Source organism: Eutrema salsugineum, unplaced genomic scaffold (genome assembly GCF_000478725.1).
Source record: "Eutrema salsugineum unplaced genomic scaffold, Eutsalg1_0 scaffold_2, whole genome shotgun sequence".
NCBI lineage: Eukaryota > Viridiplantae > Streptophyta > Magnoliopsida > Brassicales > Brassicaceae > Eutrema > Eutrema salsugineum.
In genome coordinates, this window is record NW_006256829.1 from 10,485,649 (window position 1) to 10,508,771 (window position 23,123).

The window sequence follows — 23,123 nt, forward strand, 5'->3', positions numbered from 1 at the left end:
GCCAAGTTTAAAATGTAAATTAAGGCTATTAAGCTAAACAAGAAGAAGAACAAAATAATATTAAATAATTTACTGTGTTTGACTTTGACCTGATATATGAAGATAAAATTGATTGGCCTATTTTGCCCTTTACAAAATCTGAAACTCGCACGGGATCCAAATTCAGATCACCGGATTCGCACGAAGAACCCAACATCGTCCTCCTCGAAGAAGAGCTTTCATTTTAATCTGTGAGATCTCAGAAAATTTCTCTTCTCTCGCGTATTTTTGAGTTTCTTACTGTTTTCGATCGCGTTGTATCGATTGCGCTGAGGCTATTGTGACCACGTGAAATTCTCGTCGCAGGAAATCTCCGTCAGATCAGGAAAAAACATGGGTTTTCTCATAACAACTCTAATCTTCGTCGTCGTTGGGATCATTGCTTCCTTATGCGCTAGAATCTGCTGCAACAGAGGCCCCTCCACGAATCTGTATGTTCTTTTGCTGCCCTTCATTTCTTTTTATTTGCATTTTGATATTTTTGAATTGATTCCTCTATGTTGGGTTATCTTTGTCCTTGGGTTATGGTTATCTTGATTTCTGCATCAATATTAGCGGGTAATTAGATTAGTTGCCTAGAATTTTGATCAAATAGCTGAAATCAGTAGTTTCTTACTCCTGGAATTGAGAATTAGAAAACGAAATATAATGATTCATTGACTTTTGATCAGAATTGGATCCTTATTGTGATGAAATCTGCTACGAACACAAGTAATGAATAGAAAGTAATGTCACAATTGCATTCTTGTGCCTCTGGAAAAATTCAGAATCTCTTATAACTGCATTTACTGTTATTCTTTATTTTTCATCAAGCTTTAAGCTTTGTTATTCGATCTGTCTTCCTTATTTCTTTGCTGCTTTAATTTGACTAGGAATTTGTAAGTATTATTTTTGCATGTTGTAAATATCTGATTTTTTTTTGTGTTTATGGTTCAGGCTACACCTTACATTGGTCATTACTGCGACGGTCTGCTGTTGGATGATGTAAGTTTAAGTTAATGTTAGAGACCTGTTGTGGTTTCCTCTCCTTAATCAATAAACCATCAAAAGAGATCAAATCGTATTTGCTTACACCTCCATTTCCTGTTGATATAACAACATAAAGGAAACAAAGTAATCAACCGTTCTAGTGGTTGGAAGCTAACATATAACTGAAGTCATAAACATTGCTCTTATACCTTTCTGAATAGCGAGTTTATTCGATGTTTCGTTCTTGGTCACATTTTCTTACTTTATCTCTTGATTATGGTAGGTGGGCAATTGTATATATTGCACAGATGAATCCTCTGATTGTCCCAATCCTAAGCGAAGTAGAGTAGAATCCTCTACTCAGACAAAGAACCGAATATCCTCAAAACTAGAAAAAAGTTATGCGCAAAGTGAGTAATACATATTGCTAGCTTCTGTTCCATCCTTTTGTATCTTCAATCTCTAAACGGTTTTTCTTGTTTGTAATTCTTATCTTGGTGGTGAACAAATCAAAAACTTTTGGCCTCTTTATTACTATTGAAATTTTCTTGTATTCATTTCTCATTCTATTCCCAAAACAGCTGAGATACTCAAGAAACTCGCAGACTGTATTGTTGATGAAAGAAAAATAATCTTGGTCTCTGTTGCAATTTTCAGTTTGGTGTGTCATTCTTTTTAAATCATAAAACTATTGCAAATTTTCATTTGAAACGGCGCCGTTTAAGGGGCTTGGAGCAAGAGAAACGAAAATGGTCCACTCGATCTCTTTAGCTTTTCCTTTGTGAGAGAACTGAGAAAACAACACAGTAACTGTTGATATTTTCTTCGTCGACGCTAAAACCCTAAAAAAAACCATCTTTTTTTTTGTTGTATTTTGTTTATCTCTCTTTCGTCTCTGAAATCAGAGAGGAAGTAAACAAAAATGACGATTATTCCGTTGGCGCAGCTTAGCGAGCTGACGATTTCTTCCTCGTCTTCTTCCTTTCTTGCGAAATCGATATCCCATTCCTTGCATAGTAGCTGCGTTTGCGCAAGTGCCAGAATCAGTAAATTCGGTGGCGGCTTCTCAAAACGAAGAAGCGATTCAAGGTCTAAGCCGATGCGGCTGAGATGCTCCTTCTCTCCGATGGAGTCTGCGAGGATTAAGGTGGTTGGTGTCGGCGGTGGCGGTAACAATGCCGTCAATCGTATGATTTCTAGCGGTTTACAGGTCACATTTTCAATCTCTTTCCTCTAGGAAACAAAATGTTTTTGCTCCGATTTGTTATGGAAATTCACATTTTGAGTTCGTTGTAGTGTTTTAGTGAGTAATTGATTGATTACTCCTGTTTTCCAGAGTGTTGATTTCTATGCGATAAACACGGACTCTCAAGCTCTGTTGCAGTCTTCTGCTGAGAACCCACTTCAGATTGGAGAGCTTCTAACTCGTGGCCTTGGTTAGTCTCTCAACAGAGAAGAAATGTTATCTTTATTTTGTGATGATGTTTTTGTGAGTTTTGAAACTCAAAGCTAATAAAAACTCGCGACTCTGTTACTTGAGCTTAACAGGTACTGGTGGAAACCCGCTTCTAGGAGAACAAGCTGCAGAGGAATCTAAAGATGCCATTGCTAATGCTCTTAAAGGATCAGACCTTGTTTTCATAACTGCTGGTATGGGTGGTGGCACAGGTTCTGGTGCTGCACCTGTGGTAGCTCAGATATCAAAAGATGCCGGTTATTTGACCGTTGGTGTTGTTACCTATCCGTTTAGCTTCGAAGGGCGTAAAAGATCTTTGCAGGTAATGTGTTGGCACCGTTTCTTGTTGAAATGGTATAAGTCTCAAGTCTTGTTATGGATCCATGCCTAACTTTGCTTCTTTTTTATTCTCTAGGCACTGGAAGCCATTGAAAAGCTGCAGAAGAACGTCGACACCCTTATTGTGATTCCAAATGATCGTCTGCTAGATATTGCTGATGAACAGACTCCTCTTCAGGACGCTTTTCTTCTTGCAGATGATGTTTTACGCCAAGGAGTACAAGGAATCTCAGATATTATTACTGTGAGTCTTTTGAATTGTAAAGCATAACAAGTTGGTTGATGAATGCTCACTGATTGATCACCAAAGGAAGAAACTCAGGGAAAAGTATCAATTGTTCATTTTCAGATACCTGGACTGGTCAATGTAGATTTTGCGGATGTGAAGGCGGTTATGAAAGATTCTGGAACTGCAATGCTCGGGGTAGGTGTTTCTTCCAGCAAGAACCGAGCAGAAGAAGCAGCTGAACAAGCCACTTTGGCTCCATTGATCGGATCATCGATACAATCAGCCACTGGTGTTGTCTACAACATCACAGGTGGAAAAGACATTACTTTGCAGGAAGTGAACCGTGTATCTCAGGTGCGGGAATCTAGACCAAGTTCAATTGTGTATATATACCGTATTACAATGCACAGTCTTGTCATGTTTTCGGTGGGATTTTGCAGGTCGTGACAAGTTTGGCAGACCCATCGGCCAACATTATATTTGGAGCTGTTGTGGATGATCGCTACACCGGAGAGATTCATGTAACGATCATCGCGACTGGCTTCTCACAGTCATTCCAGAAGACACTTCTGACTGATCCAAGAGCAGCTAAACTCCTCGACAAGATGGGATCATCAGGTCAACAAGAGAACAAAGGAATGTCTCTGCCTAACCAGAAGCAGTCTCCTGCGACTATCTCCACCAAATCTTCTCCTCGTAGACTTTTCTTCTAGTAGTGTTTTGCCTTTTTCGTTTTCAAGCATATTCCTTTATAAGAAAATGAATGTAACGGTCTTCAAGCTCAAATGTCAATTACTTTTGTGTCTCTAAATCAAAACTAACATTTCAATCTCATAATATGCTAACCTAAGGCCCCAACAACTCATTTGGTAAACCAATTTTCAGATGACTTGGGGTCAAATGAATTATCTTGGAACTCGGTTTCAATGTATAGGTGTTTGCTTTGGCAACATTTGGAAGATGACTTAAGACCACAAATGTGTACACTACTCCACATTTGTCAGAGAAACTAAATTAGTCACTTTGTAACCGGAACTCTAAAAAACTACGGTTGAAATTCGTTCTGCAGCTTTATAAACAAAAAGTGGTAATCTTCTTGAGTGTATTAATCAGTGGGATTTCAGAAGATCCATCGAGTTTCTTCTTTCACAAACCTTTTTTCCATTTTCTTTTCGTAAAAGTAACATTACACACAAAAGAGAAAAAGAAACAAAGGCTTTTCATAAAACAGGATACTTTCAAACAGACCCTTTAAAGAAATGTGTAGTGATATCTATGGCAACACCTGGATTGTAGATTCTTCTGCATTTTACAATCTAAATGCCGATGATTTTGGGAAATTTTTTTGCTCTGCGATGAGAAGAAAGAAACCAATTCTGAGTTCCAGTTTCTGTTTGTCACTGTTTTGCGTCTCACAGGAAATAATCAGGTGCAGGTTTCTTGGCAGGAGCTCCCCTGGATTCCTGCATCCATAGTCATTATTACGTCAGACAAATCAAGCCGGAATTTGGACAGGAACTCGCATAAGTCAGATTCTTACTTGTGGGGCCGCATCGAACACTCGAAACTCCTTATTAAGATTCTCATCGAGCTCTAGAATTGCGGCTACATTCCCGCATCTGCATCACATTCAAACAGAACTAACATGAACGAACAGTCATGCCAAAGGAAATACGATCACACGATTAAGGTTTCGAGTATCTAATAGCTCACCTATAACAGTAATTTGGGGCAGACCAAACAGTGACTATCTGGTTATTGAACATCCATTTGTAACCTTCCATAACTAGCTGATGAGCTCGGCATATGTAATCAATGTTGTTTGAATGGTTAAAAGACGTTACAACACTGCCGCCAAAAAGGAATCCGGCACCACGAGGACTCAATCCCCATCCATCCACAATATCTTCGGGATCAGACCATAGAAGATCACACATTGCACCATCATGTGGCACTTCCTGCTTTCTATCAATCGTCCTGATCTGCCAAAGGAAATGTATGAACAGACTAATCAGCTATGATATCCTTAAAGCTAAAACCTTCTGTTTTGTATCAGCACTTTCTCAACCTGGTCTAGGGTCATAATAGCTGGAGAGAGACCTCCATGAACGCAAAATATCTTGTTCTCGACAAGAGCTGACAGACTTGAACAAATAAAAGATAGGAAGTTTTCTGTTACAATTTTACCTAAATATTATTAACACTGAGAGCTCCAAAACAAAAGCCTTAAGGGGATTGTACCTCAAGTAGTCAAAGATATCTGTGCAGTATCTCCAGACATTTACAGAGCCATATTTACGGAGGCACTCGTCATAGAATCCATATACCTACTAAAAGCACACTCTATAATAGTTTGAAAAACATACAAATACACACACATAAAAGTTTTCTAAAAGGACTGAACTCACCTGCGTGATTTGCCGGCTCTCGTGGTTCCCTCTGATGAGAGTTATACGGTCTGGATATCTAACCTGAGGATACATAACGTAACCAACTTTTAGAAATTTAGACTTTTTAAGCAAACCAACGTAAAACAGCGTTGGGGCTATGTATTACCTTGAGAGCTAGAAGAAGTAGAAATGTCTCAACTGAATAAAAACCTCGATCAACAAAATCTCCAAGAAATAAATAATTTGTCTTAGGGCAATCACCACCGACCTTGAAAAGCTCTTTCATGTCATAGAACTGTCCATGGATGTCACCACATATCTATTCCAATGGAAAGAAAAGAAAGAAAAAAAAAAAGGACAAAAAAGTTCTCTTAAGTATCGATCGTAATGATAGAACAAAAATGCTATTTACGCTTTTTCAGACAGCAATTTGACTCCCCGAGGAATTTTACAACTTGTTAAGATAAGCAACACAACATTTTTATCAAATGGATTCTAAATATACCATTCCGCTCAAAGAAACAATGTATTTCGAAGATTTCGCATCCCTAAAACATAGGAACCAACATTTGGAACATAATTGCAAAAATCATCTAATAAACCATCCATAAACCCCTAATATATCTAAAACATTTTTAATTCTGAATCCAAACTAATTACAACTGTTCTATCCCAGACAGAACCCAATTTGAATTTCGTCAGATTTCTCAACTCATGAGCTTCGAGTTTCGCTGTTTTTCTCTCTAAAATTCAATCTTCAAACATAAGTAGACTTACAGTGACTGGAGCATCGACTCTTTGAACATTGCTCTCTTCAACGAGAATTTCCATAGCTTTGAGGCAAAGAGCCTTCACTTCCGATTCCTTCAAAGGTTCGCAGCGTTTAAGCTGCTCTATCTGCTGGTCTAGGTCTGACATTTCTCTCTTCTTCCTCTGCCTCTTTCTTCCCAGAAAACTCAATAAAAGCCCTAATTTCGATAATCAGTGGAAATTCAAGAATCCCAAGTCAAAATATGGATTAAAAACCAAAATAAGAATATCGTGTTCTTCCCCAGGAGAGGCTTTTGCTCCTCTCCGAAGGGGTGTTTTCCCCAACTCTCTTTCTTTCTTTTTCTCTCTCCTTCGCTCTGTTTTAATATTTTGTTTTGATTCCAGCCCTTTATTTTTGATGAAATTCCAAATTCACCGCGAATGTTTTCAGCGTACATTCTCAGGCCGAATCCCTTAATTTGGGCCAACTCCCTTAATTTGGGCCAAATCCCTTAACTTGAGCCAAATCCCTTAAACGGCCCTTATATAACAAGAGTAACTAGGTTCACTTAGTCTCAACCTCCAGAAATATCCACACGTCGTGCCAAGAATTCTTGGACAAATACTTGCCGGAATTCACTTGAGGCACATTTGAGCTTGTGGAACACGAAAAGAAGAAGAAATTCTATGGGTTATATACTATAAGTTAATTGACAAACAAATCTTTTTTAGAAGTTTAGTAAAGAGCAATCAGAAATGACGTGTGACCTGTACAATGTTAGTTTTGTGAGAGATAATTTTAGGTTTTGTGAAGTTGTTATGTATAACAGCTATAAAGAAAACTATGGTCGAAAACTATAAAATTTAAAAATACTTAAAGAAAGAAAATTAGATCACGAATGACATTTATAACATATTAGTGTTGATAAGAAAAATGATAATGGTAGTAAATTTGATTTATCTTTGGAGAAAGAAAATATATAGGTCTTTTACCAAATAAAAAATAAAAATAAAATAAATAGGTCAAAGTCAAAGGAAATAAAGTAAAAGTGTAAAGAGAATGTTGAGAATCGAAGAAAAAGACTCTCTGCTTTTTGACCTAGAAAAGACTTCCTTTTTAAATAATTAAATCGCAAAAACGAAAAAACTTTGGAAACCCCGGTTTTCTCAAAGTTTGGTGAGCATTTAATTTTCAGTTGAGAGTAAAAACATTTAAAAGGAAAAATCTTTAATGCGCAATAAGATAAGCGTAAGCCAGACAAAATCTGTGGTCGCTGTCTTCGGGTAAGAAACATATTTTTTGAGTGTGTTAGATTGTGAACTCAATATTAGTGAAACAATTGAAGTATTAAACCATCTTGTTTTGTTGTTTTAAGCAGACACTAACAGTGGAAGGCTGCCATCGAAACCTTAGTTAAATGTTAGAACAAGACTATATAAACAATACACTATATATTTCTTAGCCCTTGCGAAGATGTTAGTTGGAAGCTTCATGGGAGGAAAAATAAATTAATATCGGTGTCGGATATCGTTTCGAACTGAGATCAAGTAAAACCAACTAAGCAAAAGATCAGTATGGAATATTCAAGAAGCTATTTAACTAGGTGTTTGTTCGGATTTTGAACAACATGATAGATTCAAAAGAATACAACGAGCAAGAGATCCAACTTTCGACTTCCAAAACTATAGCAACAAAAACTCTCTTGCATTCTTACTACTACAATCATTAATGAAATTCTGATTTTATTCTTGTTAGATTTTCCCTTTTTAAATATTCGAGCATTCCTCTTGATACGAACGATTTGAAAATATCAAATAAATATTGTGGGACAGGATCTTGCATACTAGTATCAAATTTTCTGTTTATTTATAGTTAAAATAAATTAATTGAATTTAAAGTGGATTGGTAAATCTAATCTCATCTCCTCCTAGCTAGTTAACCGTTAATATCGTTTTATTTTCTTCTAATGAGGGGAGAGTCCATTACAAATAGTTCAATAAACTGTCCAATAATAACAAGCCGACATAGACTATTATATAGATTGATTCCCTTTTAGCAATTTTAAACATTACTATTATTTTCATTACTAATCATCAAATCTTGATTTCAAATAGAGTAGTTAAAGTTTTTGGAACCATTTTAAATAAATTTTTGGATTGTTTGAATGCTGTTACTTCTTTGCTACAAAAATATGTCGTATTTTTCGGTCAAAAGAGTTGTATACATACTAAAATCTGCTAGAGAATATAGAAAATTACGAGATGATTCTATATGTTATGTATATAGTATTTGCAAGAATCAAAATTGGAATAAAAAGTCGAAAACTTGAAAGAAAAATGTATTGAAGTTTCATGAGTTAAGTCACCTAGAAACAATACTATACGAGATATTTCTATATGATTGATTGCCTTATAAAAGGAGAAAATAACAGTAAGAGGAAACTAAAAAATAGCTCAAAGTTACTAAATTGCATAGGCTCTGTTCTCCGGTTAATTTAATCTGGAAGCTAAACGACATATATATCCAATTTAAAGATTAGAGTAATTCAAGAGCACATATTGGGGCATAGTGTTACGTGAAATAGCGAGGATCACGGTGAATATTTGTGAAAAGACTCGAAAACTATTAAGAAAACAGACTTCCTGGTCTTCTGGTTATTAACCGAAATTGCTTTCCACTTTAGGGACATAATAAATTTCATACATATATGAACCTCAAGTGTAGTTATGTAATTTGTACAGAGTTTAGCTTTCTTGTTTTTTTATTGGATTAATTATAGATTTATGCTATAGATGGTTTAAACTTACAAAACAAAAGTATTAGTATTTCAGTTATTGGGTGTGGCAGAATTAGGTATACACGAGAAACCATGATTATCTGAGAATTATTAATCATATTAACGATAACAAGCGGTTAAAAAATCGTTACATGAGTACTGATCTAACTCGACATGCCTATTGCCTGGTGAAGCGGTTGAGTATTTATTTAAGTAATCTTTAATTGATTGGTCTATATGCAGTTTAATTATGGGTACTAATTTAAAATCATCCATTTTCATTCATGTCTCCGATCAATCTTATTTTCGCCGATAAAGTATTAATTAAAGATAATAAATAGAACTTGTTCATTAAAAATTGTTTTTATACATACACTGCTTTCTGTAAACTGTAAAGTGTAAAATACTATCTTTAACACCATTAATGATTAAAAAGGTCTTAAAAATTAATTGAAAAATAAAGGTAATTATGCTAATCATCAGTAGCAACAAATTAGTTTTATTGTATCGGTTAAGGAAATAATTCATGAATGAATATTAAATTCGTGACCAACTCGTATAAATGTGACACTCTCGTTACTTGAAAGTTTGTAGTCATTGATAGATCCAAATTCCAATTATGGATACATCACACATCATTAGTCAATAATCTCTCCCCTTTCTTCTCATTATCCTTTCCTAGCTCATTTTATAATTTTTAAAATGTACTAATTAATTAAAAGGAAAGATGAGTCTGTTAAATAACTAGTACTCTTGAGATAAGAATACATGAACATATATAGCCAGAACCGAGAAAAAGAGATAAAAAGGGCATATAAAAGGATGGAAAAAAATGGTAATCATAACAAAAACAAAACAAAACAGTTAACATCGAAACGAAATTTTAAATGACTGTGGATTTGGTGAAACATTAAGAATGACTACGGCCAAAAATAGAAACGATGTATGTTACATCAATCTGAAGAATATTGTAAGTTTAATGTAAGAAATGAAACATTGAAAGTTGTATTTCTCATAATTACCCAAAGAAAAATGCGTAGATTAGAATAGAAGTATAGAACAGTACGACTTTATTTTCACGACTCTTGTGGCACGCTAGTGAAAATTTGGCTGTTGGCATAATATAAGATATATTGGACCCACTTGTGTCTTTTTTTTTTTGTTGCACCTTTTCCTAATTAGTCTTTCTTAGTTTCTTATCCAACATCATATGACCCATGAATTTCATGCAATAGCAAATATGTCTACTAACAAGTGAATATTCTCCAATTTTAAAAGACCCCTTAATTATAGTTCAACTAAATGACGTAAACTATATGAAAAGATTACTGTTTTTCTTTATGTTGAATATTATTTTTTTTCTTTTCGTTGCCAAAAGACTATGACTCCAAATTAGTACACGACAACCCGAAATGCCTCAGTTTCCAAATTGCCTAATTGATAAAAAGCTTACTACAAAAAATTATAAAGGTAAGACTGACACTATAGAATTTACAGTGAGCCATAGAAAGCTGAACACCCAAATGAAAAACATGCATGACCATGAGACCATCAAAACTAAAGACGGCAGATCCTCATTCAATGCATGGTACAGGGTTGCGTTTTATATATTATGAAGACTGGGCGAATACAAAATATTCAGTAAACACATTTTTAGTATTCTGATTAACATTAAAAAAAACAGTAAATTGTAGAAAGGGATAGTTTTTTGTTGTACGGCACTTTTAAGAAAGTGTTTACCGAATTTTATGACAAATTAAACCCGAATATACATTTCCAACCCAAAATGCGCAGCAAAACCCAAAGCAGCAAAGGACAATCCGAAACCAACATTTTATACGTGTACTAAACCTCAACCTCAATGACCTCAAACCTAAAACCCGTAAAAATTTGGAGAAGTTAAACTTCTTAATATAGAGCATCTTTATTATGTTAAAAAAAAAAAGAATTTATTGCATATTGTTACTATATTTTTTATCATTACTTATGGGTATGCTAAATTAATTTTGGTGGGAAACAAGAAAATAATAACATCTAGTTTTAGGATAGGGATGATGAAAATGTAGAGAAATGGATAGAGAGTTAAAAACAAACCGGCAACATGATGAAGAAACTACTCTCTTTTGTTATATTGCGCTTCACTCTCTCTGTTCCATTGGATTCCATGAATTTTCGGCGTCAATCTCGTGCCTTACTCTTATCCCTATATATGCTACTTTTACATTTACTCATCCATATAAACGACAAATATAATTGATTTAATTACAATGTTACGCACTAAAATCAGCTATTAGTGGAGATTTAAATCAGTTGAAGAATCCATTTTATGTTCAGATGAATGCAATGTAAGAGTCACACACGCACACACACAAAAATTAGATTATAAGTTTGATTAAACGTTTCCTTGCCTGTGTGACACACCTTACGTTCGATCCGTTAACTTTACGTTCGGTGACCGTTTCAGCGTATACAAACTTCATGTTAGTAAAAAAAAACGAAAGTTTTAATGACCTCGTCTAATTAACCACATTTTTGAGCTAGTTGATAGCCAAAGATTAGCTGACCATCGTTAGGACTAATACTTTGAAGTAAGTAATACGATTTTGGATAGAAAAGCGATGGATGAAGAATGTTTGAAACATGCATGAATCTAACTAAAATCGTATCATAGCTTGTATACTCCTAGTGTCCCCTCGGGTGCAATCATAAGGAAACACATTCATTTTCCTTTTGATTTTTCTCATCATGAATATTTAAAGCCAGCCAATAAGTTCTTATTCTTAAGACTCATTAACTAACCCTAAACTTAATTATAGTCCTCTTACTTATATTATAACCATAATATATATATATATAGTAGTGGATCTAAAAAAAATTTTAGTTGGAGGCATAAGTTTATAAATAAATAAAAAAATTTTAGTTGGGAGTAAAATTTTTTTTTACCATTAAATTAAATTTATTTTGATTAAAATTACCTAAATATTAAAGAAAAAAATAAAAAGAGTAGGGACACTTGACCCTGCTTCTCCACAACTACATCCGCCCCTTTATATATATATATATAGTACCATGTTATATCATCATTCATCATATTCATAATTATAAAGTCTTAACATACTTTTACCAAAAAAAAAAAAGTCTTAACATATATGTTAAAGAACATATATATTACACTACAATTAACCACCACAACCACTGATCTAATTATCCGCTATGATTTACAAATCAACAAACAACACGTTGTTTTTTTTAATATATTCTGTATTCACAATACGAGTGTCGCATTCAAGATTGAATTCAGGGCATATTGATGTAAGAAAAGCTAAAAATATTTTCCACAACTTACGGAAAGTTACTATTAAATATAAAAAGTTTATAAACGCAATAGTCAATCCAGTAAATATCCTAAGCAATAGTATTAACAAATTCTATATAACCACGGAATTACTACATTCTTTTTTCTAATCACAGAAATATTTGTAGTTTATGAGCGAAATATTTTAGCTTTTATATTTTTTACACTATAAAAGGTAAAATTAGTATATCATGATTACTCAAAATAATTACTTATGTTGATATGTGCAAAAAAGTGCACTTTTTATATAGAAACTAAAATAACAACTGCAATTATACTTACATAACAAAAATGTCTTATTTAATTTAGATATTTTCATTTCAAATGACAACCGCAAATATCACATCAGATATTTACACCATTAAACGTGTGTGTATATAAATTGTTCTATTCTTTACTCCAATTAGCCCTACAAGAAAATGTAGTTGACAAAATATAATAACCTACAGTGCACAAAATGACAAACCATGTATATATGATATATCATGTGATACAAGTACACCACATAATTATATTTTGTTTTTTGGGAAACAAACATAATGATGCGTTGTTTTTGCATGAATAATCAGTATATACACAATATGTATGCAATGGCACATTTAATTATATGTTTCCCCATTCAACTAATTTATACATTTATCATTTCATATCGTCGTCGTCGTCCTCTTTTTCTATAAATATGTGTCGTCTCTTTTAGCTTGTCTCATTCACAAAACAAAGTGCAAGAGAGAGCTAGAGAGAGATAAACGAGAGAGAAGAGAGTTATAGAGAGAGATAAAAGATAATGGGTTCTAAGGGAGACAACGTTGCTGTATGTAACATGAAGCTCGAGAGACTTCTCAGCATGAAAGGTGGCAAAGGACAAGACAGCTATGCCAATAACTCTCAAGCTCAGGTCTCTTCATCTTATAATTCTATATATTAACATTTGTTATAAGAATATCGCTTTTCTTAAATCTCGAGTAGTACATTTTGGAAATTCAAAAGGGGATATTATGTTTCATTTAACGTTTTAAGAAGGGTTTATGCCCAATTTCGATTGTCGGTTAGCGAATATATAATTTTACATTGATTTCCTTTAAATAACGTGTTAATCAGTTGCCGAAAACAATAAGATTTTTAATCATGTAATTTTCGTGACCGCTCGGCTATAATTTTCTATTACGGTTTCTTCGAACATTTTATAAATCACTCATTGAATTATATCCTCTCTTGTTCAGTTTCTGGAGTGATATTTTTCTGAATTGGTTTGGTTAAATGGGATAGGACAACGTTAGGCTAATTTTTTTTCTTTTTATAATTAGTTAAATAATTCAGCTATGAGCTATGTGTCAAAAAAATGCGTATAATGTTGAGATCATAGAGCCAGCGTCGACGTGCATGGACACGTACATACTGTATTTAGTAAACCACGAAAAATAACGAAAAAACAAATATCTATTTTTATTTTATTTTGCTAAAATACATCTATCTAATATCAACTTAAATTCATGAAGAAGTTCATGAAAAGTTAAAACTAAATATTCCACAGGCGATGCACTCACGGTCCATGCTCCACCTGTTAGAAGAAACACTCGAAAACGTTCACATAAACTCCTCCGCTAGTCCTCCACCGTTCACGGCGGTTGATCTCGGCTGCTCCTCCGGCGCAAACACCGTCCACATAATCGATTTCATAGTCAAACACATCTCTAAGCGGTTTGAGTCGGCTGGAATCGACCCGCCGGAGTTCACAGCTTTCTTCTCGGATCTCCCAAGCAACGATTTCAACACTCTTTTTCAGCTTCTTCCACCACTTGTCTCTAACTCTTGCATGGAAGAGTGCCTTGCAGCCGACGGAAACCGCTCTTACTTCGTCGCTGGTGTTCCCGGATCGTTTTACCGGAGACTTTTCCCGGCGAGAACCATTGACTTTTTCCACTCTGCCTTTTCTTTGCATTGGCTCTCTCAGGTATATATAAATGCACACTACTCTACGTAACATAACGTACGTACGATAGCTCACTTTATTTACTAGTGGCATATATTATCCGGTTCGTTTAGTTTAAGCTTTAAAGGTTCTATTTTCTTTTTGTTTCATACCTTTAATAATACGTTTATCAATGTTTATTATATGTTACGATGAGAACTTGTGATTTTTGTTTAGTTCTTTTGGATTTATAATAATAACTAGAGAAAATATATAGAAGAAAATGAAATTGTGATAGCTAGTATTGAGAGAAATATGGGGAATTATATGGTAGGTGCCGGAGAGCGTGACGGAAAGGAGATCGGCGGCGTACAATAGAGGGAGAGTGTTCATACACGGAGCCGGAGAGAAAACGGCGACGGCGTACAAACGGCAGTTTCAGGCGGACTTGGCGGAGTTTTTGAGGGCAAGAGCGGCGGAGGTAAAGAGAGGTGGGGCCATGTTCCTCGTTTGTCTTGGTCGTACCTCTGTGGACCCTACCGACCAGGGTGGTGCCGGTCTTCTCTTCGGCACTCATTTTCAGGACGCTTGGGACGACCTTGTCCGCGAGGTACCTACGACCACCTATCTAATTTATTTACTTAACTCTTTCACTAAAATTAAGTACTCAACTAATCTCACCACTCTCTCTAGGTCTTAGTTATACTTTTAACCCATTCCCTTTTGGTTTTTTAATAATAATAAAGGCTAGAAATGAAAATTACTAATTTATAAACACTATACGATGGAAATCTACATTTGACCCAATTTAAGATCTTGTTTGGAAAAGTCTCTAACCTTTTTTCTAGAAAACTACAGCAGCTCCTGACTTTGGATACTTTAAACTTCCCACTCGTAAAATAATAAAACCTAGTAAACTAGTTTTGCAGATAGGATCAATTAATATTTACAAGTTTCTTGAAATTTAGATTTTTGACAAAATATATTTTTTAAGGAAATTATCAAAACCTAGTGTAGTAGTTTTGTTTACAGGGTCAAAATGTTATGTGAAAGTTTGCTGAAATTAAGTTTTATGACAAAAAAAAATAATTTGAAATAGTTTTGTATAAAACCCATATCCCCCTTTTTAGCAGCGTGTAAAATCTATATATTATAACGAAACATAAGCAAATGATGGTGGTCGCTTTACGACCACGTTAGTACACATTCGCATAACTCCTTTTAAGTGTAAGAATCATTCCTATCCGTCCGATTGTCCTTTCATCGACCTCAGATGAATCTGAACCATCCATTGCGACTATCATCTTATATGCGTCGCTAAAAAAGTCGACATCATGACCTTGTAGAGACAAAATCGGCAGGCCATGTTATTCGACGATGACCGTAATAAAAAAGACATACAAAAAGATTCAACAAGAATTGTTACGTTGCTTTATAACATGATCATTACAAAGCGTTATGTCAAATAGTCACTACCAAAAAGTAAACTTTACATGTGTTAAAGTCAATTATAAAACTATAAAGATATATAAGTTAGTGTGTAACTATTTTCAAACATTCAAAACATTGCTTATATTTACACATTTTTCCTGTGTTTGAAAAGTCATTTTGTTATATACTATATGAAGCTGTTAAAAATAAAAAATATTAAACCATTTTTTTTGCGTTTTGCGGAAATTTTATTAAACTGTAGTGTTTTCGCTATATGATTCAGACATACTAGTTAACCTCTTTTTGTCTTCAATCGATTCAACATTCTAATTGTTTCCAGTGACATTAGTTCAATTGGTAAAACGTCATAATTTTATCAATAGTTCTCAGTTATTACCGTAGCAATTAAAAAAGAGAATTCACGTAGATATTAAAAACAAAAACAAAACATTGTTGTTATAGGGTTTGGTAGCGGCAGAGAAGCGCGACGGATTCAATATTCCGGTGTACGCGCCAAGCCTGCAAGATTTCAAGGAAGTAGTAGAAGCGAACGGCTCATTCGCCATTGAGAAGCTTGTTGTTTACAAAGGAGGGAGTCCTCTTGTGGTGAGCGAGCCAGACGATGCATCTGAGGTTGGTCGTGCCTTTGCTAGTAGTTGTCGGAGTGTGGCCGGAGTGCTCGTGGAAGCTCACATCGGCGAAGAGCTAAGCAACGAGCTGTTCACACGAGTTGAACGCCGAGCCACTAGCCATGCCAAAGACGTCCTCGTGAATTTGCAGTTCTTCCATATTGTTGCTTCTTTATCTTTTACTTAGTTGCCATAACCAAAATATGAAAAAGGACTAATTAAAAGAAACATCGTTCGTGTGCCTGTTTTAACTCTTTTTTTTTTTTTTCTTTCTTAGGGCCTTTGTTTTGTTCTGTATCATTTCTTCGCTTATTTATCATTAATGTAAACTAAGATAGTTAGGCAAAGTGTTCGTTCTAAATTATTTTATAAAACGGAAGTCTTTGTTACATTCTATGTCGGGTTCCTAACCAAATCAACCGGATTAAACTGAATTCATACTCAAAGTTCGAATTTAAACAGAATAAAACATGCAGTTCAATTTACCATACGGTTCATAACTGAATTACAAAGGAAGTTGGTCAGAAGTCTACACGCTTGTGTCCCTTGGACTACAAAGAACCAACACTATCATCACTAATCAGTGAAGTAGGTCTTGTGTTGCTTGATCTCGGTGTAGTTGTTGGCGCAATAGTAAAACAAGCTCCCATCAAAACACCTCCTTATCGCTTCTTTAGATAAGAATCCTTCTTCATCACTCGCTAACGCATACAGCACTCCCCACTCCGTCTTGCTCGCTAACCTACACACCAATTCAAAACACTTCTTCATCAGAAACCAAATATCGGTTACTTGTAAAAGGCAACACACCCACAATTTGATTATTCTACATATTAATACATACCAGCCAAAAAAGTCATATGCATCGCGGTTTCCTTGAGTCATGTCCCATAGTTCTCCAAGACTCAGCTTATCTGGCACTGTCCTCGCGTATTTGCTAAACATGAACTCAAGGTTCGCTGGTGTATACCTTCCACAATTACACATATATATATATATATATATATATATATATATATATATATAGCAAAAGCTCGTTGCATGCATGGCCTTGTATATATATAAAATAGGTCACGTACTTATTTTATATGACATGTACTGAGAGAGCAAATCCATTTTTATTACATTTCTCTGCTTTTCTGCAAAATTGTCCATTCAATGAATTAATCCTCTCCGACCTCAACTCTAACCACACAGCCAGTTAGAGTCAGCTGCAATATTGATGCAGCTTGGCAAGCTGTTTCTTTTATCCATTTTTGTTTAACCCCTGATTCCACCAAAACCGATTATCAAAAAAATTTGATACTAATCAATGTCAAAATTCTCTTTTTTTTCCCTCTTTTTGAAGTGCTACTTTAATTCTCGTATTATGTCGTAGCTTATCGTCACAACTCGCCCTCCTAAATCTTAAGTACAATATTTTCACTACTCTTCTGCACTTCTTCTGCACTTCTGCATTCAACCCCTTCTGATCAGATCTTCATCGAAATGGACAGGCAGATTAAAAATGCTATCTCTGCCAGGAGACTCCGCAAACACTTCAGACATCTAATGGAGCTCTGGCTCTGCTGATTACTTTATTCAAAGCTTTCCTATGTATTAACTTTTTAGGCGTGTAATTTCTTTTGCAACCATGTTTTTTATTTCTTTTTTGCCATGGTTACAAGCTTTGGGCTTTGCTATTGCAAACTCAATCTTTCATGTATATGATATTTACAGTTTAACAAAAAAAATAAATAAATATTTTCTGAACTAATGGGCCGCAAAATAGTTAACGAAGACTACTCAAGAAGACTCAAGAAGAGTCTGGGCCTAACGTAAGAAAGGAAGAAAGCCCATTCTCTAGAACCAAGAAGAAATAAACGAAATAGGTAACCAATGGACGAAACCTCCTCTCTCGTAAGGCGAATTAGAAACTGCCTTCCTTCGCTTGGTCTCTGTTCGTCGCTGCTGTTGATTTCCAGGACCGCTGGCTCCGTCGGCGGTTCCTTTTGCTTTTCATTTCTCATCGTTGCTTTGTACATAGGAATAATCTCTATAAATCTGTTTTGAATGCACAGTTTTAGATCGATTTTGTCCCCCGTTCTTATCTATGTCTCCACCATTCATATTTTGTTCTCTGAACAATTCTCATTGGCCATGACAATTTGTTGGTTATCAACGACGGTTTCTGTCTCTCCTTTTTTGGAAAGTCTTGTCTCGGCAAATAGAATGATTCTCATCAGAATTACCATCTTCTAGAAGGTGTCTCGTAAGAATAACTTATGTACGAGGGTTTTCTTCATCATCCTTTTGATGGGATGGTGTGCTATTGTTTCAATTTTGGAGATTTCTCTGTCCAAAATTGTTTGGCGATATCTATATCGAACTTTGAACTTCTTATTAGCTATGGAAGAAAATTGTTTTAAGATATTGCTAAATTTTACCCTTGGAATTGCTGAAGAAACAAATAACCTTCAATTTGAACATTGTATGATCCATATGGATCTAGTGAAAGAGATATATGGATGTTGGTGTTGCTTGCTATCAATGGAGGTTACTGGGGAAGAACGTATATATCTTGAAGATCAAATCTTTGCAAAGATATTTATTGTAAAACGGAGATCATCGATGTTTAAGTGGATTTTTTATCTACATAAATGGAGGATCTCGACAAGACATGAATATGCATCAATCAACAAAGGTATAAAGTTAAAGCTAAACTCTGATGGAAGGAATTGGATACAGAAGCTTTGGTATTCAATTGTAGAAACAAAACTTCGTACAACGGAGGCATTGGGGTTTATCATGCTGTGTGTAATTACAAGGTTTAGCCAAAAGTTGCTAGGTAAACACACAATTCGCATTAAAAAAAAAAGAAAGAATACAGAGAAGGAAAATAATGGATTTAATCATCCGTTAGCGGATACAACTTTATTTTGTAAAGCATCATCAAATTTAACTTCTTATGTTATGTCATTCTTAACATATGGCACATATACCCTTAATTTATAGATTATTAATGTTTTACTATATACATTCAAAATTTTATGAAGATCTTTTGATGTGATAAGTAATTTTCTTACATGTTAATATTTTTAAATGTATTATAGTATTATCTTCAATTTTAATACAGATAATAGCTATGATTTTTTCTAAATTTTAAATTTATGAACGTGTATATTTTTACATTGGTAATCCAATATAGTGTTAAAGACTATTTTATTGTGATAGTTATAATTGTTAATCATAATTTATATTATGAGATTTGTCAAAATTTTGAAATATAATATTATTCCAAATTAATTTTTAGAAAATTATATGCGGGAAGCAAATATAAATTAATATCACGATAAATTAATAAAATATCATGGTTCCAACATTATTAATTTATAGAGATTTTACTGTATTTGCATATGTAATAATTTGTTTTTTGGAAATTTTGTATATTGACTTTGTACCCGTATTTTTATATTAATGAAATTGTTTGCCGAAAAAATAAAAAGGTAACCAACGGCCACGATTACTCCAACACAAGAGACCTACTCTGATTGGCTGGTGCTATAGATCATCGCGATATAATTGGCCCAAGTCATCTTCGGTGACGTAAAGTTTTTATTATTTCTTCCATTAAAAAGCGCCATCACATTCGGGGACTATATAAAAAGCCATTCAACAGAGGAACTGAAACTTAAAAAAAAATCCAAAAAAAAAGAAGGAGAAGAAGAAGAGCTCTTGTTCGAAGATCTAAAGAGAAAAGGGAGATCGAATACACACAGTCACTCGATATGGCTCGCTCGTTTGGAGCAAACGGCACCGTTGTGCTGGCGATCATCTTCTTCGGTTAGTGATTCTGCTTTTACTCTAATACGTCTCGATCTAATTGTCTTTGTATGAGCATGTTCTTCTCTGAGGTTTGTGTATCTCTATAGTCTGCTCAAATCGTCATAATCAGCCTCTGCATTCATGTTTGATTTTAACTATCATTATTTCGTTGTTCCTTGTGATTTCATCGTTTTGTTTGCTTACAATTTTACCATCTTTTAAGATTAGATCTCGTTTCTCACGGGTAACCATGATCTTAAAGATAATTGTTCCGTAGATATTCATTCCTGGATAATGTATTGAGAAAATTAGGTGGCGGGTTTATCAGTATTCCTGGATAATTCCTGGATAATGTAGTTGAGAGATTTGTGTTTCCATTATTGAATTAGGATTTGTGTTTCCTGGATAATGTAGTTGAGAGATTTGTGTTTCCTGGATAATCCCTGGATAATGTAGTTTTATTGACGATTGGGATTCATATGGTTCAGGATGTCTATTTGCGTTTTCCACTGCTAAAGAAGAGGCCAACAAGTTGGGAACAGTTATAGGGATAGATCTTGGTACAACATACTCTTGTGTTGGTGTTTACAAGAATGGCCATGTTGAAATCATTGCCAATGACCAAGGAAACCGTATTACACCTTCCTGGGTTGGTTTCACCGACTCCGAGAGGCTCATTGGTGAGGCTGCTAAGAACCAGGCGGCTGTTAACCCAGAGAGAACCATCTTCGACGTCAAGAGACTGATCGGGCGAAAGTAATTCCATTGTTTTCTTCTTCTTTTTTTCACAATGCAAATGGACTGTTGCTTTAATTCTTGTTTTGGGTTATGGCAGATACGAGGACAAAGAAGTCCAAAAGGACAAGAAGCTTGTACCTTACCAGATCGTGAACAAGGACGGCAAGCCATACATTCAAGTCAAGATCAAGGATGGTGAGACCAAGGTTTTCTCTCCTGAAGAGATCAGTGCCATGATTCTGACTAAGATGAAGGAGACAGCTGAAGCTTACCTTGGAAAGAAAATCAAGGACGCTGTTGTCACTGTTCCAGGTTAGCTTGTTGCTTGTTGTCAGTATCTCTTGGAGATATGCATCTGTGTATATACAGTTAATTGATTCTTTATCTGGCATTGATTATGTGCAGCTTACTTTAACGATGCCCAGAGGCAGGCGACCAAGGATGCTGGTGTAATTGCTGGTCTCAACGTTGCTAGAATCATCAACGAACCCACTGCTGCTGCTATTGCCTACGGTCTTGATAAGAAGGGCGGTGAGAAGAACATTCTCGTCTTTGACCTTGGTGGTGGTACCTTTGATGTCAGTGTCTTGACCATTGATAATGGAGTGTTTGAGGTTCTCTCCACAAATGGTGACACTCACTTGGGAGGTAACTTACCCAAAGACCACAGAGATGCATGTTTTTGGTGTGAAATTCGTATGGATGTTGGTGCTAACCACCTTTTGTCTTTGTGATCTTATGCAGGTGAGGACTTTGACCACAGGATTATGGACTACTTTATCAAGTTGATCAAGAAGAAGCACCAAAAGGACATCAGCAAGGACAACAAGGCTCTCGGTAAGCTCCGCAGGGAATGTGAAAGGGCCAAGAGAGCTCTTAGTAGCCAGCACCAAGTACGTGTAGAGATTGAGTCTCTCTTCGATGGTGTCGATTTCTCTGAGCCACTGACGAGAGCTCGTTTCGAGGAGCTGAACAATGACTTGTTCAGGAAGACGATGGGACCCGTGAAGAAGGCCATGGATGATGCTGGTCTACAGAAGAGCCAGATCGATGAGATCGTCCTTGTTGGTGGAAGCACAAGGATCCCAAAGGTTCAGCAGCTGTTGAAGGACTTCTTTGAAGGGAAAGAGCCCAACAAGGGTGTGAACCCGGACGAGGCTGTTGCTTATGGTGCTGCCGTTCAGGGTGGTATCTTGAGCGGAGAAGGCGGTGACGAGACGAAAGATATCCTTCTTCTTGACGTTGCTCCACTCACTTTGGGTATCGAGACAGTGGGAGGAGTGATGACAAAGCTAATCCCGAGAAACACGGTTATTCCGACCAAGAAGTCTCAGGTTTTCACGACATACCAAGACCAGCAGACAACGGTCTCCATCCAGGTCTTTGAAGGTGAGCGAAGTCTCACCAAGGACTGCAGGCTGCTCGGGAATTTCGACCTCACCGGAATCCCACCGGCCCCAAGGTTTTGTCTCTTAAAAAATATTCCATTTCCGTCTCTTTCCTTAAGTAAAAATTGTGAATTAATATAAGGGACTCATTTATTTGGTTTTTGGCAGAGGAACACCTCAAATCGAGGTCACGTTTGAAGTGGACGCGAATGGTATCCTGAACGTGAAAGCAGAGGACAAGGCGAGTGGTAAATCAGAGAAGATCACAATCACAAACGAGAAGGGTCGACTGAGCCAGGAAGAGATTGAGCGGATGGTGAAGGAGGCAGAGGAATTTGCAGAGGAAGACAAGAAGGTGAAGGAGAGGATCGACGCCAGGAACAGCCTGGAGACATACGTGTACAACATGAAGAACCAAGTGAGCGACAAGGACAAGCTCGCTGACAAATTGGAGGCGGACGAGAAGGACAAGATTGAAGCAGCGACCAAAGAAGCCTTGGAGTGGCTTGACGAGAACCAAAACTCGGAGAAAGAAGATTACGAGGAGAAGCTCAAGGAAGTAGAGGCAGTGTGTAACCCAATCATCACGGCCGTTTATCAGAGATCTGGTGGTGCACCAGGTGCTGCAGGAGATTCAGCGACCGAGGAGGAGGATGAGTCTCACGACGAGCTCTGAAATGTCTAATGTTTTCTTCTTTTTATTCTTATTGTTGACTTGTCTAAAGCATTAGAGAGACGTTTTGGTAAAATTTTGAGGATAAAGAGAGACAAAGTCTTGTTTTTTTTCTTTGTTTTGTATGTTTTTATTTTCTTTATTTTAATGGATAGGAAAGGGGGAGAGATTAAGAAGTAGTAAGACGTTCTCGTTATGCTCATCTGATCCAGTTATAGCAGCGTGTAAAATCCATATACATTATAAT

General features: G+C 35.8%; 5 protein-coding genes across 5 annotated transcripts; 4 read left to right on the top strand and 1 right to left on the bottom strand.

The window, feature by feature from the left end:
* The first annotated feature begins 124 nt into the window (after positions 1-124).
* LOC18017660 (V-type proton ATPase subunit e1) lies at positions 125-1,565 on the top strand. Its single transcript, XM_006401408.2, has 4 exons — positions 125-230; positions 346-470; positions 976-1,023; positions 1,292-1,565. The coding sequence occupies exons 2-4, from the start codon at positions 373-375 to the stop codon at positions 1,356-1,358; spliced, it is 213 nt and encodes a 70-aa protein (XP_006401471.1). The 5' UTR covers positions 125-230; positions 346-372; the 3' UTR covers positions 1,359-1,565.
* Positions 1,566-1,726: 161 nt separating this feature from the next.
* On the top strand, positions 1,727-3,866 carry LOC18017661 (cell division protein FtsZ homolog 1, chloroplastic). Its single transcript, XM_006401409.2, has 6 exons — positions 1,727-2,218; positions 2,345-2,444; positions 2,557-2,786; positions 2,880-3,047; positions 3,153-3,386; positions 3,473-3,866. Exons 1-6 carry the CDS (start codon positions 1,931-1,933, stop codon positions 3,743-3,745), a joined length of 1,293 nt encoding a protein of 430 aa, XP_006401472.1. The 5' UTR covers positions 1,727-1,930; the 3' UTR covers positions 3,746-3,866.
* A 314-nt stretch (positions 3,867-4,180) lies between these two features.
* Positions 4,181-6,537, bottom strand: LOC18017662 (serine/threonine-protein phosphatase PP-X isozyme 2). Its single transcript, XM_006401410.2, has 8 exons — positions 6,200-6,537; positions 5,589-5,741; positions 5,441-5,503; positions 5,274-5,359; positions 5,101-5,176; positions 4,746-5,014; positions 4,573-4,651; positions 4,181-4,495 (listed from the first exon to the last, which is right to left on the bottom strand). The coding sequence occupies exons 1-8, from the start codon at positions 6,338-6,340 to the stop codon at positions 4,445-4,447; spliced, it is 918 nt and encodes a 305-aa protein (XP_006401473.1). The 5' UTR covers positions 6,341-6,537; the 3' UTR covers positions 4,181-4,444.
* Positions 6,538-13,057: 6,520 nt separating this feature from the next.
* LOC18017663 (indole-3-acetate O-methyltransferase 1) lies at positions 13,058-16,509 on the top strand. Its single transcript, XM_006401411.2, has 4 exons — positions 13,058-13,199; positions 13,836-14,255; positions 14,548-14,823; positions 16,107-16,509. Exons 1-4 carry the CDS (start codon positions 13,089-13,091, stop codon positions 16,458-16,460), a joined length of 1,161 nt encoding a protein of 386 aa, XP_006401474.1. The 5' UTR covers positions 13,058-13,088; the 3' UTR covers positions 16,461-16,509.
* A 3,422-nt stretch (positions 16,510-19,931) lies between these two features.
* Positions 19,932-23,072, top strand: LOC18017664 (mediator of RNA polymerase II transcription subunit 37f). The gene is made up of 6 exons (XM_006401412.2): positions 19,932-20,095; positions 20,566-20,833; positions 20,913-21,127; positions 21,221-21,463; positions 21,560-22,277; positions 22,372-23,072. Exons 1-6 carry the CDS (start codon positions 20,041-20,043, stop codon positions 22,877-22,879), a joined length of 2,007 nt encoding a protein of 668 aa, XP_006401475.1. The 5' UTR covers positions 19,932-20,040; the 3' UTR covers positions 22,880-23,072.
* The last annotated feature ends 51 nt before the right edge of the window (positions 23,073-23,123 follow it).

Bases quoted from the DNA above. Each gene is read 5' to 3' on its own strand.
- LOC18017660 (XM_006401408.2), top strand. From the start codon at position 373: ATGGGTTTTCTCATAACAACTCTAATCTTCGTCGTCGTTGGGATCATT. The intron at 471-975 runs GTATGTTCTTTT...TTTATGGTTCAG, and splicing joins AGAGGCCCCTCCACGAATCT to GCTACACCTTACATTGGTCA. The intron at 1,024-1,291 runs GTAAGTTTAAGT...TGATTATGGTAG, and splicing joins ACGGTCTGCTGTTGGATGAT to GTGGGCAATTGTATATATTG.
- LOC18017661 (XM_006401409.2), top strand. From the start codon at position 1,931: ATGACGATTATTCCGTTGGCGCAGCTTAGCGAGCTGACGATTTCTTCC. The intron at 2,445-2,556 runs GTTAGTCTCTCA...TGAGCTTAACAG, and splicing joins GCTTCTAACTCGTGGCCTTG to GTACTGGTGGAAACCCGCTT. The intron at 3,387-3,472 runs GTGCGGGAATCT...GGGATTTTGCAG, and splicing joins AAGTGAACCGTGTATCTCAG to GTCGTGACAAGTTTGGCAGA.
- LOC18017662 (XM_006401410.2), bottom strand. From the start codon at position 6,340: ATGTCAGACCTAGACCAGCAGATAGAGCAGCTTAAACGCTGCGAACCT. The intron at 5,504-5,588 runs GTAATACATAGC...ATGTATCCTCAG, and splicing joins TACTTCTTCTAGCTCTCAAG to GTTAGATATCCAGACCGTAT. The intron at 4,496-4,572 runs GTAAGAATCTGA...CTATGGATGCAG, and splicing joins TGTTCGATGCGGCCCCACAA to GAATCCAGGGGAGCTCCTGC.
- LOC18017664 (XM_006401412.2), top strand. From the start codon at position 20,041: ATGGCTCGCTCGTTTGGAGCAAACGGCACCGTTGTGCTGGCGATCATC. The intron at 21,128-21,220 runs GTTAGCTTGTTG...GATTATGTGCAG, and splicing joins CGCTGTTGTCACTGTTCCAG to CTTACTTTAACGATGCCCAG. The intron at 21,464-21,559 runs GTAACTTACCCA...GATCTTATGCAG, and splicing joins TGGTGACACTCACTTGGGAG to GTGAGGACTTTGACCACAGG.
- LOC18017663 (XM_006401411.2), top strand. From the start codon at position 13,089: ATGGGTTCTAAGGGAGACAACGTTGCTGTATGTAACATGAAGCTCGAG. The intron at 13,200-13,835 runs GTCTCTTCATCT...AATATTCCACAG, and splicing joins CCAATAACTCTCAAGCTCAG to GCGATGCACTCACGGTCCAT. The intron at 14,824-16,106 runs GTACCTACGACC...TTGTTGTTATAG, and splicing joins GGGACGACCTTGTCCGCGAG to GGTTTGGTAGCGGCAGAGAA.